At 41.0% G+C, this 20,104-nt stretch overlaps 1 protein-coding gene across 3 annotated transcripts in view; it reads right to left on the bottom strand.

Moving 5' to 3' along the window:
- Window positions 1–673: 673 nt before the first annotated feature.
- The window catches only part of NMNAT (nicotinate/nicotinamide mononucleotide adenyltransferase), a 52,911-nt gene continuing 33,480 nt past the window's right edge, over window positions 674–20,104 (bottom strand). For all 3 annotated transcript variants that reach the window (XM_088966720.1, XM_088966721.1, XM_088966722.1), the window contains 5 exons: window positions 2,757–2,841; window positions 1,946–2,025; window positions 1,542–1,643; window positions 1,078–1,136; window positions 674–998 (listed from right to left, as the gene is read on the bottom strand). In XM_088966720.1, the coding sequence (XP_088822846.1) occupies window positions 896–998; window positions 1,078–1,136; window positions 1,542–1,643; window positions 1,946–2,025; window positions 2,757–2,841 (429 nt within the window). In that variant the 3' untranslated portion in view covers window positions 674–895. The remainder of the gene's footprint in view (window positions 999–1,077; window positions 1,137–1,541; window positions 1,644–1,945; window positions 2,026–2,756; window positions 2,842–20,104) is intronic.

Here is a 20,104-nt window from a genome sequence, read left to right as displayed (position 1 = left end):
TCCAAGTCAGTGGTTTGGACCAAATAAACGGTTTTGGGCCAAAACACAGTTCTGGGGTAAAACGGAACCGGTCAGGTGACCGATTCCCGGTTTTTCCAGTCCAGTCCGGTTTTGAAAACCTTGAGAAAAATATATAATGCCAAAAAGATATCATACAAAAGTTTTGATCAATCAAAATCCACCCATGAATTTTGATAAATTCCACCTGATTGGTTAACACATTTACGATACCAGTTGATTGGTCACAAATTTTTCCGATGTCTTCCCAGTTCAGCCGTTTGCATAAGGTTGGAGAAGGGTGTTTTAGTAATAAGCCGCTGCTTTTATTGGAATTCAGGAAGCAGATTAGCAGAAAATAAAAGCTGTTTCTAATTTTTCCTTACAAGAACACGATAAGAATTCTTTGCCATTGTCTCAATGCAGAGAAATATCAGCACCATTTAAATCCTAATGCATGTTCATCAATCCACAATTTGAAATGCAAACAGCACCATTTAAATCTAATTCATCCCAGCAAGAAGTTGCAAAAGCAACCTACTGGCCACACTGAAGATAGATGCACTTTTTCATGGATGTATGCATCATCATCATCCAAGCATTATCCCACTTCTATGGGGTCATCCAGCTACATGAATCCTGTTTCACCATTCTATTCTGTTTAATGCCATACTCATTGTTAAACTATGGGCACTTAAATCATTGATGCATGTATTTATACACATAACATGTGCAGACATGTATATAGATGTACATTTTACTTGCTTGCAAAGAGATCTTACCAACATTTATGACACCCTTGATAGTGTGCTCAATTGCAAAAATGAGTTTGTCTATACATATTAAGCTCGAGAAGCTATTCCACACTCCACAGAACAGCTCTGATGGGCCTAAACCATCATTCTTCGCTTGACTTTGAGTACAGATTTTGTTGCCTGATATAATCAATCACTTCATCTGCAGTAAGGTATTTCACTGAAAGTCCTTTCGATATGCATTCCCTGAAATGAATAAACAGAAAAGGTAAATATCCCACTATTTGGAATGTATTCTTCCCAGTATACCATAAAAATGCGTTACCTTAGTCTTGTTGAACTGATTTGATTAGGTACATGCTCATCTACAATTTTAATGTTGGCCTGAAAGAGCAAAAGAGACCAACTTAAGAATCGTCCTTCCTATGGCATAAGCCAACCCATATTTTACCAAAAAATATAAAAAGAAAAGAAAAAGTCCACCCATTGATGGTCTAATTTCTCATCCAAGACAAACCCAATAGATTGGTCAAAGATAAGCTCCAGAACTAAATTGACAGTGAAAAAATTCCTAAGTCAAAATAATTTGAGTTCACCCAATCAATTAAAAGTTTTATTCTATTGTTCAATCAAAGTGACTGATCAAGGACATATATTCTTGAGCAGTATGAAATTCTATGAACAAAACTGCTCTGTATATCCATGCGCTGATTTGCCACCTTCACCATGCAGCCTAAAAATTATGGAAAGTTCATTTGTTTATGGGGTGCATCCAAAGGTTTCTATTACCTTGTTTTCATTCAATATTTCATCCTCAGAGATGATCTTCTCAATGTCCTTTCCTTCCCTTCGTATGCATACAACACCATAATCTCTGCAGATGGTCCTGACCTGAAAAATGAATTGACTTCACTTGCAATGGTTTCTTAGCCAACCCAAGTAAGAAAAGTATAAGACAGGCCATAATCTACTTGGTACTTTTAATAGAAAATAAAGTACACAAACAAACAAACATGGAACATCCATGTACACAAAACAAACAAACAGAACCTGCATGCGGGGAACCAGGATCTCAATGAATCACCAAAGTACACAAAACATGGAACATCCATAAGAGAATCCAAGATCATTCTTTCCTTTTCTCTAAAAATTAGTGGTAGAAGGAATGGGTCATGCTGTGCCAGCAAATATACCTGCTCACTGATCCAAACTCCAGGAATGCAAAAAGATTCGAGTAGGTCAGAACCACAGACCAGCATGACTTTAAGGGATTCTGTGAGAAAAAGAAAAGTACTTCACAGCAGAATAGACCCAAAAAAAAAATTGAGATAAAGCATACGTGAAGACACAAGAAGGATAATTGGTAACTATCCCTAGGCATAATGATACTAACAACAGAATATCCCATACCAAGTTAGAGATGCAAGAAAAACGGATAAACCATCAATGTAGACCTACGAGGGTTAAAAGCATCATTCACCATCATAAAAGCAGAAGGAATCTTTTTATCTAGTTCATTTGTTTTTCAAATTTCCCTATGGACCTCTAACAACCCTATATAGGGCAGCTTAACTCTACAAATGATATTTTAGCTCTAGAGGTATCTCCTGGAAGTAAATTTTGGGCATCTATGCCTGTCTAACCCCTAAATGGAAACTCTTGAGATTTTATAAGAAATATAACCTAAGCTCAAAATCAATGTCTTACAAATAGGACAGAAGCCAAACAGTAGGGATGATAGCTTTGTGTGATTGTAAGTTGACAAGAATGGAAATATGGGATTGAAGCTAAGAGCAACCACTTAATGCAAACATGCCAGAAGTCAGGAATGCTATGTGTTTCCTCTGTAGCCATCCCACATCAGAAAGATAAAACTGATTCATAAGGATAATTATCTCTAGTGGAATGACTACAGTTGCATAAAATGCTTCAAATATACTCCATGTATAGAATGACAATAAGGATAATGTCATATTTATGCAAGTTAAACTTATACAACCTTACCTCTGGAAATCACTCCAGTCCTGCACAAGCAACTCTGGATTCTAGCCAAAACAGTCAGAGTGCGTTGGTAGCTACTTTGCTTTGCCTGAAAGGAGTTAAAACCTTTTCTGTTAGTTTCAGAATTTGATGACATGATTAAATGGAGAGGTAAGTCTTTGGTACCATGAGCAATCTGCCTGGCAGGGAAAAATACACAACATAAACAGAACAGTGTTATCAAACCAAAGCATCAACAGTATTATCAAGCACCAGACATGCAAGGGAATACTACACTCTCACCCAATCACCATCAACAGTATTATCAAACCGACCACTTGCAAAGAAAAGCTTCCCTTTCAACTATCCATTCGTTTTCCATTATCACTCTGTTAAAACACCCACCACCTGAATAACACAGCCCCTTGGTTCTTCTCTTCCTAGCTCCCCTACATCTTTCATTTTTCTTTTGGTCTTCTACACAGCTGTATGGAAATTTTGAAAAAGATTAGCCAAATCCATTTTTAGCCATACACAAACTAAAACCCATGATTTATGACCCATATCAAATCCATATGATCCCTACACGGAGAGCTTAACTATTAAGTTTTGGGAAGATGATTGGGTGGGAATTGGCAAATTTTGTGATTTGTGCTCGCAGATATACAACTTAAGTAGGAAGGATGTGTCTATTGTGGAGATTTTTAAAATGACCCAAGGAAAAGTTTTGTGGTTTACGAGACCTATATTCAATTAGGAGGTTGAGAAATGTGTGGGTTTGTTATCTAAGCTGCAAGTTGTAACTTGAAAGAAGAGATTTAAGATTGTGGAAGGAATCACAAAATTGAATTTTCTCTGTTAAATCTTGTTACAATGGTCTTGCAAAGAATAAAGTGGAGAAATTGGAAGTGAAATGGGTATGCAGAAAACCTATCCCACCTAGGGTGGAAGATTTTGCTTGGCTTGTAGCATTGGACAGCAATCTCAATCTGGACCATATTCAAAGTAGGGGGTTACGAAGGTAGGAAGATGTTATTTATGTAAAGCTGCTAAGTAAAATGTGATGCATCTATGTTTTGGTTGTTGATGCTCGAAATAGATTTTGGGGATTCTTCTTTGGTCCCTTTAAAACTGATCTCTTGGAACCAAGGAATCCGAGAGAGATCTTTGCTCAATGCCGTACATTGAGAGGAACGAGAGGAACAGGAGAATCTTTTTTTTTTATAATTGAAAATGATTTCATTAATCAAGAGAAATAATATTTTACAAGAATCCCTTGGAGAGGCATGAGATGCAACCTCCTCTAAACATTACAAGAGATCAGAAATAAAATTACAATGCTGCCCAAAATAACTGGTCCCTAATAGACCCCTGTTTAGCAAGATAATCAGCCAAGGCATTTGACTCCCTACCCACCCACTGATAACTACATGAAAGAATGGTAGGATCCATCTAATGGACGCCAAGAAAGGTGCGGAATGGGGGGCGAATTTCAAAAAAATTTCCTACCTTCTTCCAACTGGGAATCATATTCCCTAAATTTAGAATACATTATTCAAGGATCCTACTTTAACCATAAACAAACCAGATCTGAACCAAAAGGAAACAGGAAGGATTATACCTGATCCGGAGAAATAATATCTCCCAAAATTGGTGTTCACGCACAAAGAAGTAACCAAGATCCGCTCCTGCTGAAGATGACACAGTTGTGGATGGAACGGAACCAGCAGGGTGCGTCCGACACACTGGATTCTTCACAAGAACCCTCTGGAAAACTTGAACACCGAATCCTAGTGTCTTTCTTGCAAGACTATTGTCAAGAACTGCTTTCTTGACTTCCTGTTGCTGCAAAGATCCAATCTTCCAACAGGTAGTGGCGGCGGCAGAAAGAGGAGAAATCCAGGGACGAAGAGGACAGAATTGTCTCTTCTCTCTGGAGTCTGTGTGAGATCAAATCTCAGATTGCAGGATGTGTTTCTTGCTTACTCAAACCCCCTAGTTCAAAATCTGATATTTCTGCTAGGGTTTTCTCCTCTTTCTTCTTGATTAAGAAACCTCCCAATATTTTGGGAGTTATCCCAATCTAAATCAGTATTTGGATAGAGGTTAATCTTAATCCTATCTGCAGATTAAGTTAGTTAACTCCTGATCTTATCAGGAGGTTACCAGATTCAAATCTAATTTGAATTTGGTCTCTTAGAGTGGATAAGGTCAAAGACCCAATCCTTTTACTAACACTAATCTCAGATTCGCCCCATGAACTGTTGACCATATCAGCCCAGTTCGAAATGGGCTTTTGGCCCATTAAGTGTTCAGTGTTTAACTAGTTTCCAACCTGCTACCCAATTGGGCTTCTTTGTATGGCGTGGGACCCAAGCATTGATCTACACACCAGCCACATGGGTTCGGTCCAGCCTTTATTACAAGGCCCAGCCAAATTCACTAAAAGACTCAGTGACCCCCTTGAGCCCATCACATGGACCCTATGGGCCCAACACTTACATTAAGTGTCCCTGGGCCAAGCCATCTTATAAAAACCCAGGGATTGTGGGCAGGTGCAAGATTAGCCCATCAGGTATTATCCTAAATGGTCTTACACTTAACCTCTCAGCCCTTAATGATCAAGCACTGCCCGACAAGAGAAGACCTCTCTCTCGGCTGCAAGGAACAGTGCCGCACTCTCTACTCACATGGATCCCGGGAATTAAAACCTTTTGCAAATCTTTTGAAACCGTACATATATATATATATATATATATATATATATATATATATATATATATCTCTTATTTTGCAAAACAAAATTCCAACGATTGAAATCAACTGCCGGTAGTTTGGTTTCCATCAGAGAGAGTGCATTCCCGATCATTACCATTGTCCGACAAAGGGGCTGATCCTGTCACTATGACCACTCTCTCAGATGAATTCTTTGACTGCCCCAACATGTCCAGGTTTTGACCCCCACTAAGGATCTCACTGATTGACACATCAAAGACAGCCCGATCCGACACCTAGTGATGTGTCATAATCGAGTCTAGGGGTCATGTGTAACTTTCCAGTTTTGCCCATCTGTCTCCAAGGTCTAGGGCAATATTGGAAATCTGGTCCGGTTCAAAGGTTCAAGCAATCCCATACTGCATGTGCCTTGGGTCTTACCCTGATGGCCGAAACAAGCCATCCCAACACTTGGTGGCACACCGGTATCAGCCTTGGCAGGATAAATCTCCCCAGACTTATCCAATGGCTGTGAACATTAAAAACTAACACAAGTTTCTACAAGTGTCCAGTTTTAGGGTCTTACACAGAATTATACCAAACAACATGATGAAAGAATGTAGGATCCATCTAATGGACGCCATAAAGGTTGCGGAATGGGTGGGCGAATTTCAAAAATTTCCTACCTTCTCCCAACTAGGAATCATATTCCCTAAATTTAGAATACAATATTCAAGGATCCTACTTGAACCATAATCAAACCAGATCTGTACCAAAAGACAAATGGGAGGAATATACCTGATCCGGAGAAGCACTATCTCCCAAAGTTGGTGTTCACGCCCAAAGAATGCTCCAAGATCCGTTCCTGCTGAAGATGACACAACTGTGGATGGAACAGAACCAGCAGGGTGCGTCCTACACACTGGATCCTTCACAAGAATCCTCTGGAAGTACTAAACACTGAATCTATTTCAGTCTTTCTTGCAAGACTGATGTCAAGAACAGATTTCTTGACTTTCTTTTCTGCAAAGATCTAATCTTGCAAAAACAGATGGCGGCGGCAGGAGAACTCCAAAAGCGAAAAAGCTGAACTGCTTCTTTCTTTTTCTGGAGTATGAGATCTGATCTCAATTCGCAGGAACCTTTCTTGCGATTTCTCTTGATTCGAAATCTGTTGTATTTCTCTCCTTTTTGGTTAGGGTTTCTCCTCCTTTCTTCTTGATTAAGAAACCTCCTAATTAGGAGTTATCCCAATCCAGATCAGTATTTGGATAAGGGATAATCTTAATCCTATCTGCAGATAAAGTTAGCTTACTCCTGATCTTATCAGGAGGTTACCAGATTCAAATCTAATTTGAATTTGGTCTCCAAGAGTGGATAAGGCTAAAGGCCCAATCCTTTTACTAACATTAATCTCAGATTCGCCCCAAGGATGGTGATCATATCAGCCTACCTCGAAATGGGCTTCTGGCCCATTAAGTGTTCAGTGTCTAATTACTTTCCAATCTGCTGCCCAGTTGGGCTTCTTTGTATGGCGTGGGACCCAAGCATTGATCTACACACCAGCCACATGGGTTCGGCCCAGCCTTTAATACAAGGCCCAGTCGAATTCACTGAAAAACTCAATGAACCCCTTGAGTCCATCATATGGACCCTATGGGCCCAACACTTACATTAAGTGGTCCCTGGGCCAAGCCATCTTATAAAAACCCAGGGACTGTGGGCAGGTGCAAGATTAACACATCAGGTATTATCCTCAATGGTCTTACACTTAACCACTCAGCCCTTAATGATCAAGCACTGCCCGACAAGAGATGACCTCTCCCTCGGCTGCAAGGAACAGTGTCGCACTCTCCTCTCACATGGATCCCGGGAATTAAAACCATTTGCAAACAATTTGAAACCGTACATATATATATAAATATATTAATTTTGCAAAACAAAATTCCAACGATTGAAATCAACTGCCGACAGTTTGGTTTCCATCAGAGAGAGTGCATTCCCGATCATTACCCTTTGTCCGACAAAGTGGCTGATTCTGTCACTATGATCACCCACTCAGATGAATTCTCAAACTGCCCCAACATACCCAGGTTTTGATCCCCACTAAGGATCTCACTGATTGGCATATCAAAGGCAGCCTGATCCAACACCTAGTGAAGTGTCATAATCGAGTCTATGGGTCAGGTGTAACTTTCCAGTTTTGCCCATCTATCTCCAAGGTCCAGGGCAAGACTGGAAATCTTGTCCGATTCAAGGACTCAAGTAATCCCATACTGCATGTGCCTCGGGTCTTACCCTGGTGACTGAGACAGGCCATCCCAACACTTGGTGGCACACCAGTATCAGCCTTGGCAGGATAAATCTCCCCAGACTTATCCAACGGCTGTGAACATTTAAAACTAACACGAGTCTCTATAAATGTCCAGTTTTAGGGTTTTACACAGAATTAAACCAAACAACATGAATCAAACATGCACTTTATTTATTTCCACTAAATAACAAAAGAACATCAAATTAGATTGAAGCTAAGGGCATACAAAAACTGTCTAACACATGAATCAAACATGCATTTTAATTTATTTCCACTAAATAACAAAAGTACATCAAATCCGATTGAAGCTAAGGGCATACAAGACTGTTTAACAGCTCCCACTTGCACTTAGGTCCAATCTGGTACAAGTCGGAGTCCCATACTTTCCACGTGTTTCTCAAACACCTTCTGTGTCAGTGGCTTAGTCAATGGGTCTACCACATTGTCCGCTGATGCTACCTCTTAATATCATCCTCCCGTAGGTCCAGTGTTGTCATACAACAGTGGAATGGGTGATGTACTGAATTCCAAATTCAGGAATGAGCACCTTCATTCATAAGGCCTCACTTACGACAATGTGCTCGGCTTGGGTTGTAGACTATTAATTTGCTACTCAGGACCTCTATTTGCTGACATTCAAGAAACAATACACGATCCTATTGTAAAAACTTATCCAGACGTAGACTTTCTATCATCTGGATCCGACTGGAAATCGGCATCTGTATACCCCAGAACTTGTAGTGAACTACCATCGAATACCAGACAAAACTCTTTTGTCCTTCGAAGGTATTTAAGTATGTTCTTCACAGCAGTCCAATGCTCCTGCCCTGGGTTAGCCTGGAATCTGCTTACCACACTCACCGCCTAAGCTATGTCCAGGCGAGTGCACAGCATGGCATACATGATGCTCCCTACGGCTGAGGCATAGGGAACGTCTCTCATGCCCTCAATCTCCTCAGAAGTCTTGGGAGACATCTTCTTGGAGAGAGTTACTCCATGTCTGAAAGGAACATTTCCTTTCTTGGAGTTTTCCATGCTGTACCTTTTGACAATTTTGTCAATGTAAGCAGCCTAGGATAATCCAATTATCCGCTTCGATCTATCTCTATAGAGTCGAAGACCCAGTATGTATGAAGCTTCTCCAAGATCTTTCATGGAGAACTGCTGTGACATCCATACCTTAACCGAAGTCAACATTCCTACATCATTCCCAATGAGTAGGATATCGTCCACGTACAATACTAAAAAAAGTAATCTTATCCCCACTGGACTTCCTGTAAACACAGGGCTCATCCGGATTCTGCTCAAAATCAAACGTTTTGACGGCAGAATCAAAACGGATGTTCCAACTCCTAGAAGCCTGCTTAAGTCCATATATGGATCTGTTGAGTTTACATACCATGTGTTCCTGACCAGCAACAATAAAGCCTTGCGGCTGCTGCATGTAGATATCTTCACTAAGATCTCTATTCAGGAATGCGGTTTTGACATCCATTTGCCAAATCTCGTAGTTATGGTATGCTGCTACAGCTAGCAGGATCCTAATAGATTTAAGCATGGCCACGGGCGAAAAGGTTTCCTCATAATCGATGCCTTCTTTCTGAGTATACCCTTTCGCCACCAAGCGAGCTTTGTAGGTCTCAATCCTACCATCGGGGCCCTTCTTCCTCTTGTAGATCCATTTGCAACCAATTGCTTTTACCCCGGAGGGCGGATCTACTAGAGTCCAAACTCCATTGGTCTCCATCGAGTCTATCTCAGCTCTCATGGCCTCCACCCACTTCTGGGAATCTATGTCTAACATAGCTTCCACGTAAGTCACGGGATCCTCTTCACTAGTCAAGGCTTCCACCAGGTAGGTATCCTGGTCATAACCATATCGGACTGGTGGTTTGGATACCCGGGTGGACCTTCTAGGTTGGTCATTACCTAGAACTTGTGGGACATCTCCCACTACTCGTGAGCTCTCCTCATCAAGAACTATTTCCTGACGGTGAGTGTCCATGATGTATTCAGATTCTAAGAATTGGGCGTTTCGACTGCAGAACACTTTCTGCTCACTTGGGTCATAGAATAGATAACCCACTGAATCCTTTGGGTAGCCTATAAATAGGCAACGGTTGGTTTTGGATTCCAACTTGTCCGCACTTGTTCTTCTAACGTGTGCAGGACAACCCCAAATCTTCAAGTGTCTTACACTTCGCTTCCTTCCGGTCCATAGTTCATATAGAGTTTTCGGAACTGATTTGGTTGGAACCCGATTCAGCACGTAGATAGCAGTCTCTAATGCATATCCCCAAAAGGATGTGGGTAATTCTAAGCGTACGAGAAGCGACCGGACCATGTCCAACAAGGTCCTATTCCCCCTCTCTGAAACACCGTTGAGTTGTGGTGTAGCAGGAGGAGCTAGTTGTGACACTATCCCATTGTCCTTTAAGTAGTCCCTGAATTCGTCAGAGAGATACTCGCCACCTCGATCCGATCGAAGGGCCTTAACTTCTCTCCCTAGCTGTTTCTCGACTTCCTGTTTGAACTCTCTGAACTTTTCAAATGATTCAGATTTGTGTCTCATTAGGTACACGTAACCATATCGTGAAAAATCATCTATAAAGGTGATGAAGTACACGTGTTGATTCCGTGTCCTAACACTCAGGGGACCACATACATCAGTATGTATTAGGTCAAGTGTGCCTCCAGATCTTTCAGGCTTACCGTCAAATGGCCGCTTAGTCATCTTACCTTGAAGGCAAGGCTCACAAGTGGGAAGATTTTCTACGGTTAGAAAATCCAAAGGACCATCCTTTACCAGTCTTGTGATTCGGTCAATACCGATATGGCCAAGTCGGTAATGCCAGAGGCACGTGGGATTAATTGTATCACGATTCCTTTTCTTAGGATTTTCGACCGACGTATTTTCGGTTAAGTTAGTTTCTAGAGAAGGATGTAGAACATAGAGACCATTCTCCAGTTCCCCGCATGCAATGAATTTGTTATTCCGTTTAACAGTAATCATATTACTAAAATGAACAGTGTATCCATCAGCACACAGTTTAGAAACAGAAATTAAATTTCTTCTCAAGTTCTGTACATAAAGACAATCTTTAAGTACAAGGACTCTTTCTCTAAAAACTAATTCTACGGTTCCTATCGCCGTAGCTGCAACACTTGCAGTCGTTCCCAAGAATAGTGTCACCTCGCCATCACTCAATCTTCTGCTAACTTTGAACCCCTGCAGTGAGTTACACGCATGAGTTGAAGCCCCGGAGTCAACACACCAGGACACAGAAGTAACTAACATATTAGTTTCTATGACACAAGTTTCGATGTTACCTTTCTTAGATTCCAGGTAGGCAGGACTGTTCCTCTTCCAGTGGCCGGTCTGTTTGCAGAAGTGACAGACATCCGATGCCTTGTTCTTCTTCTACTTCTTAGGTTTGGCAGCTTTCTTCTGGGGCTTCTTTGTCTTTCTCTTTTTCTTGCCCGATCTGTTAGCTTCAGCAAACATAACCACAGGCTCATCCTTCTTTAAAAGATCCTCGGCCCTCTGCAACATATTGCTGAGTTCCTGGACGCTGACATTCAGCTTATTCATATTGTAGTTCATAGTGAACGCATTGAAGGAAGAGGGCAGAGAATTCAGGATGGCATCCACTTGCGTGCCAAGATCTAGCCCGGATCCAAGAGCTTCAAGTTCGTTAATGTATCCCATCATCCGAAGACAATGGTCATGAACTTTTTGCCCCTTGGACATCTGCGCGGTCATGAACAATTCCAGGACCTTCAGTCGAATAGAACGGTTCTGCTCTCCATACATTGTTCTTAGACTGTCCAATATGTCCTTGGCTAGTTCGATCTGATCGAACTGCCTCTGTATTGAGTTGTCTAATGAGGCAATGACAAAGCAGCGGGCTAGGGAGTTCTTATCCTCCCAATCTTGGTAGTCCCTCCTACGGGCCTCAGAAGCCCTATCACCCGGACGTTCCGGGGCAAGATTTTTCACCACCTTATCTAACTTTTCAGAAGTTAGGACCAGCATAAGATTTTTGTACCAGTCGGCATAGTTTGGGCCCTTAAGCTTGTTATCATCTAGAAGCTTTGCAAATTGACCGTTTGCCATTTTCTGATAAAACAACAAAAACGTTAGTCCACAACCTTAGTTTGATTCATGTTACCTACATAGATATGGCTTTTAATCTATGTTCCATTCCCATTTATTCATCTCTGAGATTTTCCCTCCCTTCTCAGTGACGGAAACGACGGAATGTCTCTGGAAATGTGGGAAATCACATAGGGTGCGTAAAGCCAACTGTTTCAGCTGCATAACCCCACCACCTTTCTGTGACGGATCATATCCACTCATCAGATGAGTTTCCCTTTGGCCTCTGACAAACAAGGTTCAGAGCCGTTTTCAGGTAAACCTTTCTGTCCAATGAGTGCACACCCATCATATTCAGGTTACACCAAGGTACCGTGAGAGAGTTCCCATTTTCTGGTGAAGCCCCTCCCACATCGGTTTATGACGCCCCTATCATCTAATGAAACACTCTAACAGATCCAACAGCAAATGGATAGCCCAATTTTATGGTGTGTTTCCTCATTACTGATGGACCCATCATTGTGCTAATGACGGAAGGCCTTTAGAGAGTCCATCAAATGGATCTCCCTATCACACGCACTCATATTTGCTTGGAGGGAACAAAATTACGCCCTAGTTCTAATTTAGGTCAAACCAAAGTGGCTCCCACTGACTTTCATAAAGCTAGATTTCTGGTGGGCCTCAATCGGCTAAGGGTTCCGTACGCATTCCTTTTTAGGGTTGTGGGGCCCACCAAGTGGAGAGGGGTCATCCAATGACCTTAACGAACACCATGGCAATTTTTTGAAATTCGCCCCCCATTCCGCACCTTTCTTGGCGTCCATTAGATGGATCCTATCATTTTTTCAGTGGTATCAGAGCCACAGGTTCGAATCTTGAACCAAAAGAAAATCATATCTGACCCTGCGCAGATGAACAGAAAATGTTCTGCCAAGATCTGCGCAGATTGCTTTCCTTTTTTTTCAAGAAATGGTTTCTTGTTAAGGGCGTTTGATCTGAAATTAATTTTGTTAAATCCAAAAATTTATTTAGAATTGTTCTTTATTTATTTTTGATTTAATGGACTGTTCGAACCTGGAGATCGCAGTGCAGATTTGGCGCAGATAGTCTGCGCAGATTCGAAGGGGGCTGTTTTTCAGTCCATTTTTCTCACACTGATTATTCCAAATCTGATGTTCAATTACAGGGATTAATTTGGCCCACCTGTAAAGCCCAGTTTTAAAGGGTTAAAACTGCAAAAACCCATTGTTGTGAGAAAAACTGTATGGGTCGAACTGCTAACTGCAATTCAGCCCATACACCTAGTAACATTAATTGTTAATGCTTTAAGTTTTAAATGGGTCATTCGATGGGCTTTACAGCAGTTAATTGATTGGATCAATTCTTCCTTTACATGTGATGTTTGGATGTATGATGTGCTGCGACCATGGGCCATAAGCACTTGGCCCATGTTAATTCGTTAGTGGCTCTTGCGCACACCATGGCTGAATGCACAAATTTCCTATCTTCTTCCAACTGGAAATCATATTCCCTAAATTTAGAATACATTATTCAAGGATCCTACTTGAACCATAAACAAACCAGATCTGAACCAAAAGGAAACAGGAAAGTTGGTATTCACGCCCAAAGAAGTAACCAAGATCCGCTCCTGCTGAAGATGACACAGCTGTGGATAGAACGGAACCAGCAGGGTGCGTCCTACACACTGGATTCTTCACAAGAACCCTCTGGAAAACTTGAACACCGAAATCCTAGTGTCTTTCTTGCAAGACTATTGTCAAGAACTGCTTTCTTGACTTCCTGTTGCTGCAAAGATCCAATCTTCCAACAGGTAGTGGCGGCGGCAGAAAGAGGAGAAATCCAGGGACGAAGAGGACAGAATTGTCTCTTCTCTTTGGAGTCTGTGTGAGATCAAATCTCAGATTGCAGGATGTGTTTCTTGCTTACTCAAACCCCCTAGTTCAAAATCTGATATTTCTGCTAGGGTTTTCTCCTCTTTCTTCTTGATTAAGAAACCTCCCAATATTTTGGGAGTTATCCCAATCCAAATCAGTATTTGGATAGAGGTTAATCTTAATCCTATCTGCAGATTAAGTTAGTTAACTCCTGATCTTATCAGGAGGTTACCAGATTCAAATCCAATTTGAATTTGGTCTCTTAGAGTGGATAAGGTCAAAGACCCAATCCTTTTACTAACACTAATCTCAGATTCGCCCCATGAACTGTTGACCATATCAGCCCAGTTCGAAATGGGCTTTTGGCCCATTAAGTGTTCAATGTTTAACTAGTTTCCAACCTGCTGCCCAGTTGGGCTTCTTTGTATGGCATGGGACCCAAGCATTGATCTACACACCAGCCACATGGGTTCGGCCCAGCCTTTATTACAAGGCCCAGCCAAATTCACTAAAAGACTCAGTGACCCCCTTGAGCCCATCACATGGACCCTATGGGCCCAACACTTACATTAAGTGTCCCTGGGCCAAGCCATCTTATAAAAACCCAGGGATTGTGGGCAGGTGCAAGATTAGCCCATCAGGTATTATCCTAAATGGTCTTACACTTAACCTCTCAGCCCTTAATGATCAAGCACTGCCCGACAAGAGAAGACCTCTCTCTCGGCTGCAAGGAACAGTGCCGCACTCTCTACTCACATGGATCCCGGGAATTAAAACCTTTTGCAAATCTTTTGAAACCGTACATATATATATATATATATATATATATATATATATATATATTATCTTATTTTGCAAAACAAAATTCCAACGATTGAAATCAACTGCCGGTAGTTTAGTTTCCATCAGAGAGAGTGCATTCCCGATCATTACCATTGTCCGACAAAGGGGCTGATCCTGTCACTATGACCACTCTCTCAGATGAATTCTCTGGCTGCCCCAACATGTCCAGGTTTTGACCCCCACTAAGGATCTCACCGATTGACACATCAAAGACAGCCTGATCCGACACCTAGTGATGTGTCATAATCGAGTCTAGGGGTCAGGTGTAACTTTCCAGTTTTGCCCATCTGTCTCTAAGGTCTAGGGCAATACTGGAAATCTGGTCCGGTTCAAGGGTTCAAGCAATCGCATACTGCATGTGCCTTGGGTCTTACCCTGATGGCCGAAACAAGCCATCCCAACACTTGGTGGCACACCAGTATCAGCCTTGGCAGGATAAATCTCCCCAGACTTATCCAATGGCTGTGAACATTTAAAACTAACACAAGTTTCTACATGTGTCCAGTTTTAGGGTCTTACACAGAATTATACCAAACAACATGAATCAAACATGCATTTTAATTTATTTCCACTAAATAACAAAAGTACATCAAATCCGATTGAAGCTAAGGGCATACAAGACTGTCTAACAATTAATCAAGAGAAATAAGCTTTTACAAGAATCCCTTGGAGAGGCATGAGATGCAACCTCCCCTAGTAGACCCCTGTTTAGCAAGATAATCAGCCAAGGCATTTGCCTCCCTACCCACCCACTAATAACTACATGTTATGTGCCTTGTTAAGCATTTAACTTTTTTTATGAGATCCCTAGAACTCCAAACAACTGAGTCTGGATTTGACCACCAGCCCATAATCACCTTAGAATCCCCTTCAATTAATAGGTTCTCCACTCCTAGTTGATTAGCAATCTGAATTCCTTGTACTGCAGCCAATATCTCAGCTCTTGTAAAGTCCCATATCCCTATCAGGCCTGAGAATAAGGATATGATGTTGCCATTCTCATTCCTCAATACTCTTCCAATGCCAAATGGTCTTGGGTTACCCTGACTGCTTCCGTCAAAATTCAGTTTAAAAAATCCTTCTGGAGGACTTCCCAAATTGTAGTGGCTTTGGTTTTTCTAACTGAAGTATGTGCAACTATGGCCCAATTCCTCCAAATGTCATCAAATGAAAAAGAGCTTAAAGAAGCCAAGGATTTCAGCCAATGGATAGCCCTGGTTAAGATACATTCTTCACTTTTGTAAAGAACCTCTCTTTATCTTGGAAAATTCTAGCGTTTCTTTCTTCCCAAATTGTCCATAGGGTGGCTGCTCTGAAACATCTCCACATGCTCCTCTCTCTTTTTGTTGGGCAAGCAAAGGTAGTTGGTGAGAATAATGATTTTACCTCTACTAGTTGATTCCACCTACATCCAAACAAAACAAACATCCAGTCCCAAAGAGCTGCAGTAAAGGAACAAGAAACCAATAAGTGGTAACAGTCCCCACTATGAGAATTGCGCAATAGATACTAGTTTGGAGATAAACAAATGAAAGGCTTTTTCTTTTGTAAGTTCTCCAAAGTATTAATCTTACCAAGGTACACTTCCCAGCAAAAAGCAACAATTTTGGGAGGCACAGGCTTGTCCACACTTCTTTCACTGGGAAAGGCTCAAATGAAGGACGCACAAGTGAAATAACCTTTTGGGCTAGGAGTCTACACCCCTTTATCAGGAGAAGAGGGGTTCAAACAAACACTCTCTACAATGGATAGAAGTTCAATAACACAAGCAAGCTCCTCCTCCCTTAAGCCCCTACGAAAACCAAAGTCCCAGTTCAAGGATAAAGGTAAAACCGGAGGGGGAAGAAAAACAGAGATAACCTTCTTTTTATAAAGGGAAAGAGAATACAGAGAAGGAAATAGGTCTTTTAGAGGTTGATTACCCACCCAAGTGTCTTCCCAAAAAAAGAACCAAATTTTTGGAGCAAGTGTCATACCTTACAAATTGAAGGAAATTGGGGAGGATGCCATGTATTTCCTTCCACGGTGTTGTTTGGGTAGTCGATGAGATACCCCAACATCCCAACCAGAGATAGAACAGCCATGAATACTAAGCACAACCCTGTGCCACAAACTTTCTCTTTCTAGAGGCCATCTCCATAGCCACTTCCCCAATAAAAAGCTTCATTTTTTATGACCAAATTACCTAATCCCAGACCCCCTGCCTCTTTACTCCGACAAATTGTCTCTCAACTAACTAAGTGATCATTTTTCTTCTCCCCTGGTTCCCAAAGAAAATTTCTCATCATTTTTTCTAATTTCCTAGCCTCCCTATGGAGGATCTTAAACACAGAGAGATAATAGACCGGTAAATTGGCAAGCGTAGTCTTAATCAAAGCTACCCTCCCTCCCATAGTGATATAATTCTTTTTCCAAGCTGCCAACTTTCTTTCATATTTCTCAACAACTAGGTACCAAAATCTACTTTCCCTAGGATTCCCACCCAAAGGTAAACCAAATAAGTCACGATCCAAGAAGAAATAGAGCAGTCCAAAGAGTTTGCAATAGACTCAACTTCATTGTCAACCAGATTGACCCCTACTATGCAACTCTTTTCAAAATTGACCTTTAGATTGGAAACTCTCTCAAAGCGTAATATTAGATCCCTAAGATTTCTCACTCTTTTTGGCTCTCTTCCCTCACACAAAATGATAATACTGTTTGCAAACTGGAGATGAGTTACAAAGACATTGTTCCTTCCAATCTTCCAACCATATATTACCCCTTCCCCATCTGCTTTTGATATCAACCTACTCAGCACATCCGCCACCAAAGTAAAAAGAAAAGGGGAAAGAGGACCACCCTGTATCAACCCTCTACAGGCTAGAAAGAAATCCTTTACCACTCCATTCACTAGCACAGAGTAATGAACCAAAGTGAGGCAACCAATCATCCACAAGCACCATCTCTCCCCAAACCCACAAGTCCTAAGTATCTCCAAGAGGAAACTTCAGTCCACCATATCATATGCCTTCTCGAGGTTCAACTTGCAAGCAAAGCCTCGCCCCCCCCCCCCCCCGATTTCCTCGTATCCTCCATACACTCATTAGCTATTAGGATTTAATTGATTATCTGCCTACCTTGTATAAAGGCTCCTTGAGCTTGACTAGTGATAGATGATAAGACCACTTTGATCCTTAAGGAAAGCACCTCTGCCAAGATTTTATGGATGCCCGTCACCAAACTAATGGGCATGTAGTCTTTTGGGTGTTTAGAATCAAAGTTTTTTTCAGAACGAGAGCTAAGAAAGTGGCATTTAATCCAGGGCTAATCACATGTCTCTCTTCAAACTCCTTGAAAACCTCAATCAAATCCTCCTTAATTATTCCCCAACAATCTTGGTAAAAGGCGATGGAGAAACCATCTGGACCTTGTGCCTTTGATTTATCCATAGAGAACACCACTTGTTTGATTTCTTTTTCTTCAAAGCTCCTTTCCAACCAACCCAAAATGCTCTTGTCTAGCCTTGGCCACTCTAAGCCTTCCAGCCTCTCTCTAATGTTTAGAGGTCCTCTCATCCTTGAATTGAAGTGATCCACGAAAATCCTTGCTATCCCTTCTTGAGAGGAGAAAATTTCTCCACCAATTTCTAATTTGGTCACAGAGTTCTTTCTCCATCTCCCATTGGCCAATGCATGAAAACATTTGGTATTCCCATCACCTTCCTTGGTCCACCTATGCCTTGACTTTTGCCTTCAAGAAATTTCCTCTCTATAGAGCACTTATTCCAATTCCTTTTTCAGTTTCCATCTTGACTCCCTCTCATGTTCATTCATTGTTCTTTGGGCTTCCTTCTCATCCAAAGTCTCAATGCTTGAAAGTAAATTGGACTTATGCTCCTCTATTCTCCCAAACTGATCTTTGTTCCACTCTTATATTTTGGCTCTCAACATTTCCAGAATTTGAAGAAGTTTCTAAGGAAGATCTTGGAAATGGGCTTTGGCCTTTATTTGAATTAGAATTAAGGAGCTAATGTTGTTACATGTATCTTTGAGATGTTTTTGTTTGTTTATCTTGTATTGGAGTTGTTCTTGTATTGGTGATACCTCATCACCTTATTTCATGTACTCTTTTCTTTTATTGATAAAATGTTTTCTTTATTTATTACCAAAAAATACTCATGATTGCTATACCACATCCAAAACCCATGGCCAGCCACCCCCTTAATCTTGAGTCTACCAGAAAAACATTAATCTTGAAAACTATTTTATTGGTATCTTGAAATCATTCTTTCTCAGTACTAATTTTCGAAATTTCATCAATCTTGAAAATATGAACAGAGAACTGAGTTCATCTGCACGAATCTTGGTCTTGGTGTTTCTTAGCATTTGAAGGAAGCACGGAAAATATCAACATTCATCCTGGAAATTCTGAAGTTAAGTATTTAGACACTAAGAAATATATGGTAAGTTAAAGCTGTAGTCCCCTAGGAAGGTTAGTTAGGAAGTAGCAATTGTGTTTTAATGGTAGTTCCCTTCACTAGAAAGAAAGCTTAGATTATGTATACAGATACTATTTTATTTTCAGCAAAGTCAATTGAATAAATAGGATTTGTTTTCGCTAAGCACTACATGCTTTGGTGGTGTGACTCCAACTATTTCCAAAGTGTGACATTTCTGAATGACTGGTGTGACAATGTGACTCCAATCCCAAATTAGAGTCCTAAGATGAGCCAATAAAAGCTTTAGTTCAAGGCAGTGTTTTAAAAACCAACCTGGAGGCTGAACCGCTTGTGCCTCTGGGGTTCAGGTCACCAGTTCAACCATCCAGGTCAGACTGGTCAGAGTAACACATCAGCATATGTATGTATTATTTTGTCTAATTTATATTTTTCAGTTTTAATTTTTTATTTATAAAAAATACTAAAAATTGGGATTTGAGGCCAAAAAGGGGTGACAAAAATAGTAAGGAAAGGTTAGGCCTCCAGAAGTTGACAAACATTTTAGTGGGTAACATGTGACCCATTACTGGGTCAAACGGGTCTACAGTTCCACCACCCAAGTCGACTGGGTTTTGACCAAGTCATCAGTCTTTTGTCAAATCCTGGGTTTTAGGAAAACCAGACCCAGAATTGTGACTGGGGGATGGTTCGAATGGTTTGACCATCCGGATTAACAACGGGTTGAAAACACTACTTCAAGGTTGTATGTTTCAGACTCCTATCCCTTTGTTCCTAAACCTCTCTCCATATCCCACCACCCTTATCTACTTCCCTAATCCTCTGGTCATGCTACATAAATAGATATCTTTTCTTGTATGAGTTGGATGTCTTGAATTTCTTAAAAATATAAACTTTTTTATTGGTAGCCTAGACTTGATGAGATTGACATTCAAAAACAATTCAATCGACAGGACTTGGTATGACACTTATGGGATCAATGACATTGACAAGATTGGCATTCAATCTAAGACATCAGTTCATAGAGTGAGGACTGATTGTTGTTAGATGATATGGATCAGCTTCATTTTA

The sequence above is a fragment of the Nelumbo lutea genome, chromosome 1 (assembly GCF_056320005.1).
Source record: "Nelumbo lutea isolate HS-2025 chromosome 1, American lotus-T2T, whole genome shotgun sequence".
NCBI classification, from domain to species: Eukaryota; Viridiplantae; Streptophyta; class Magnoliopsida; order Proteales; family Nelumbonaceae; genus Nelumbo; species Nelumbo lutea.
This window is presented reverse-complemented; position numbering and strand designations above follow the sequence as displayed.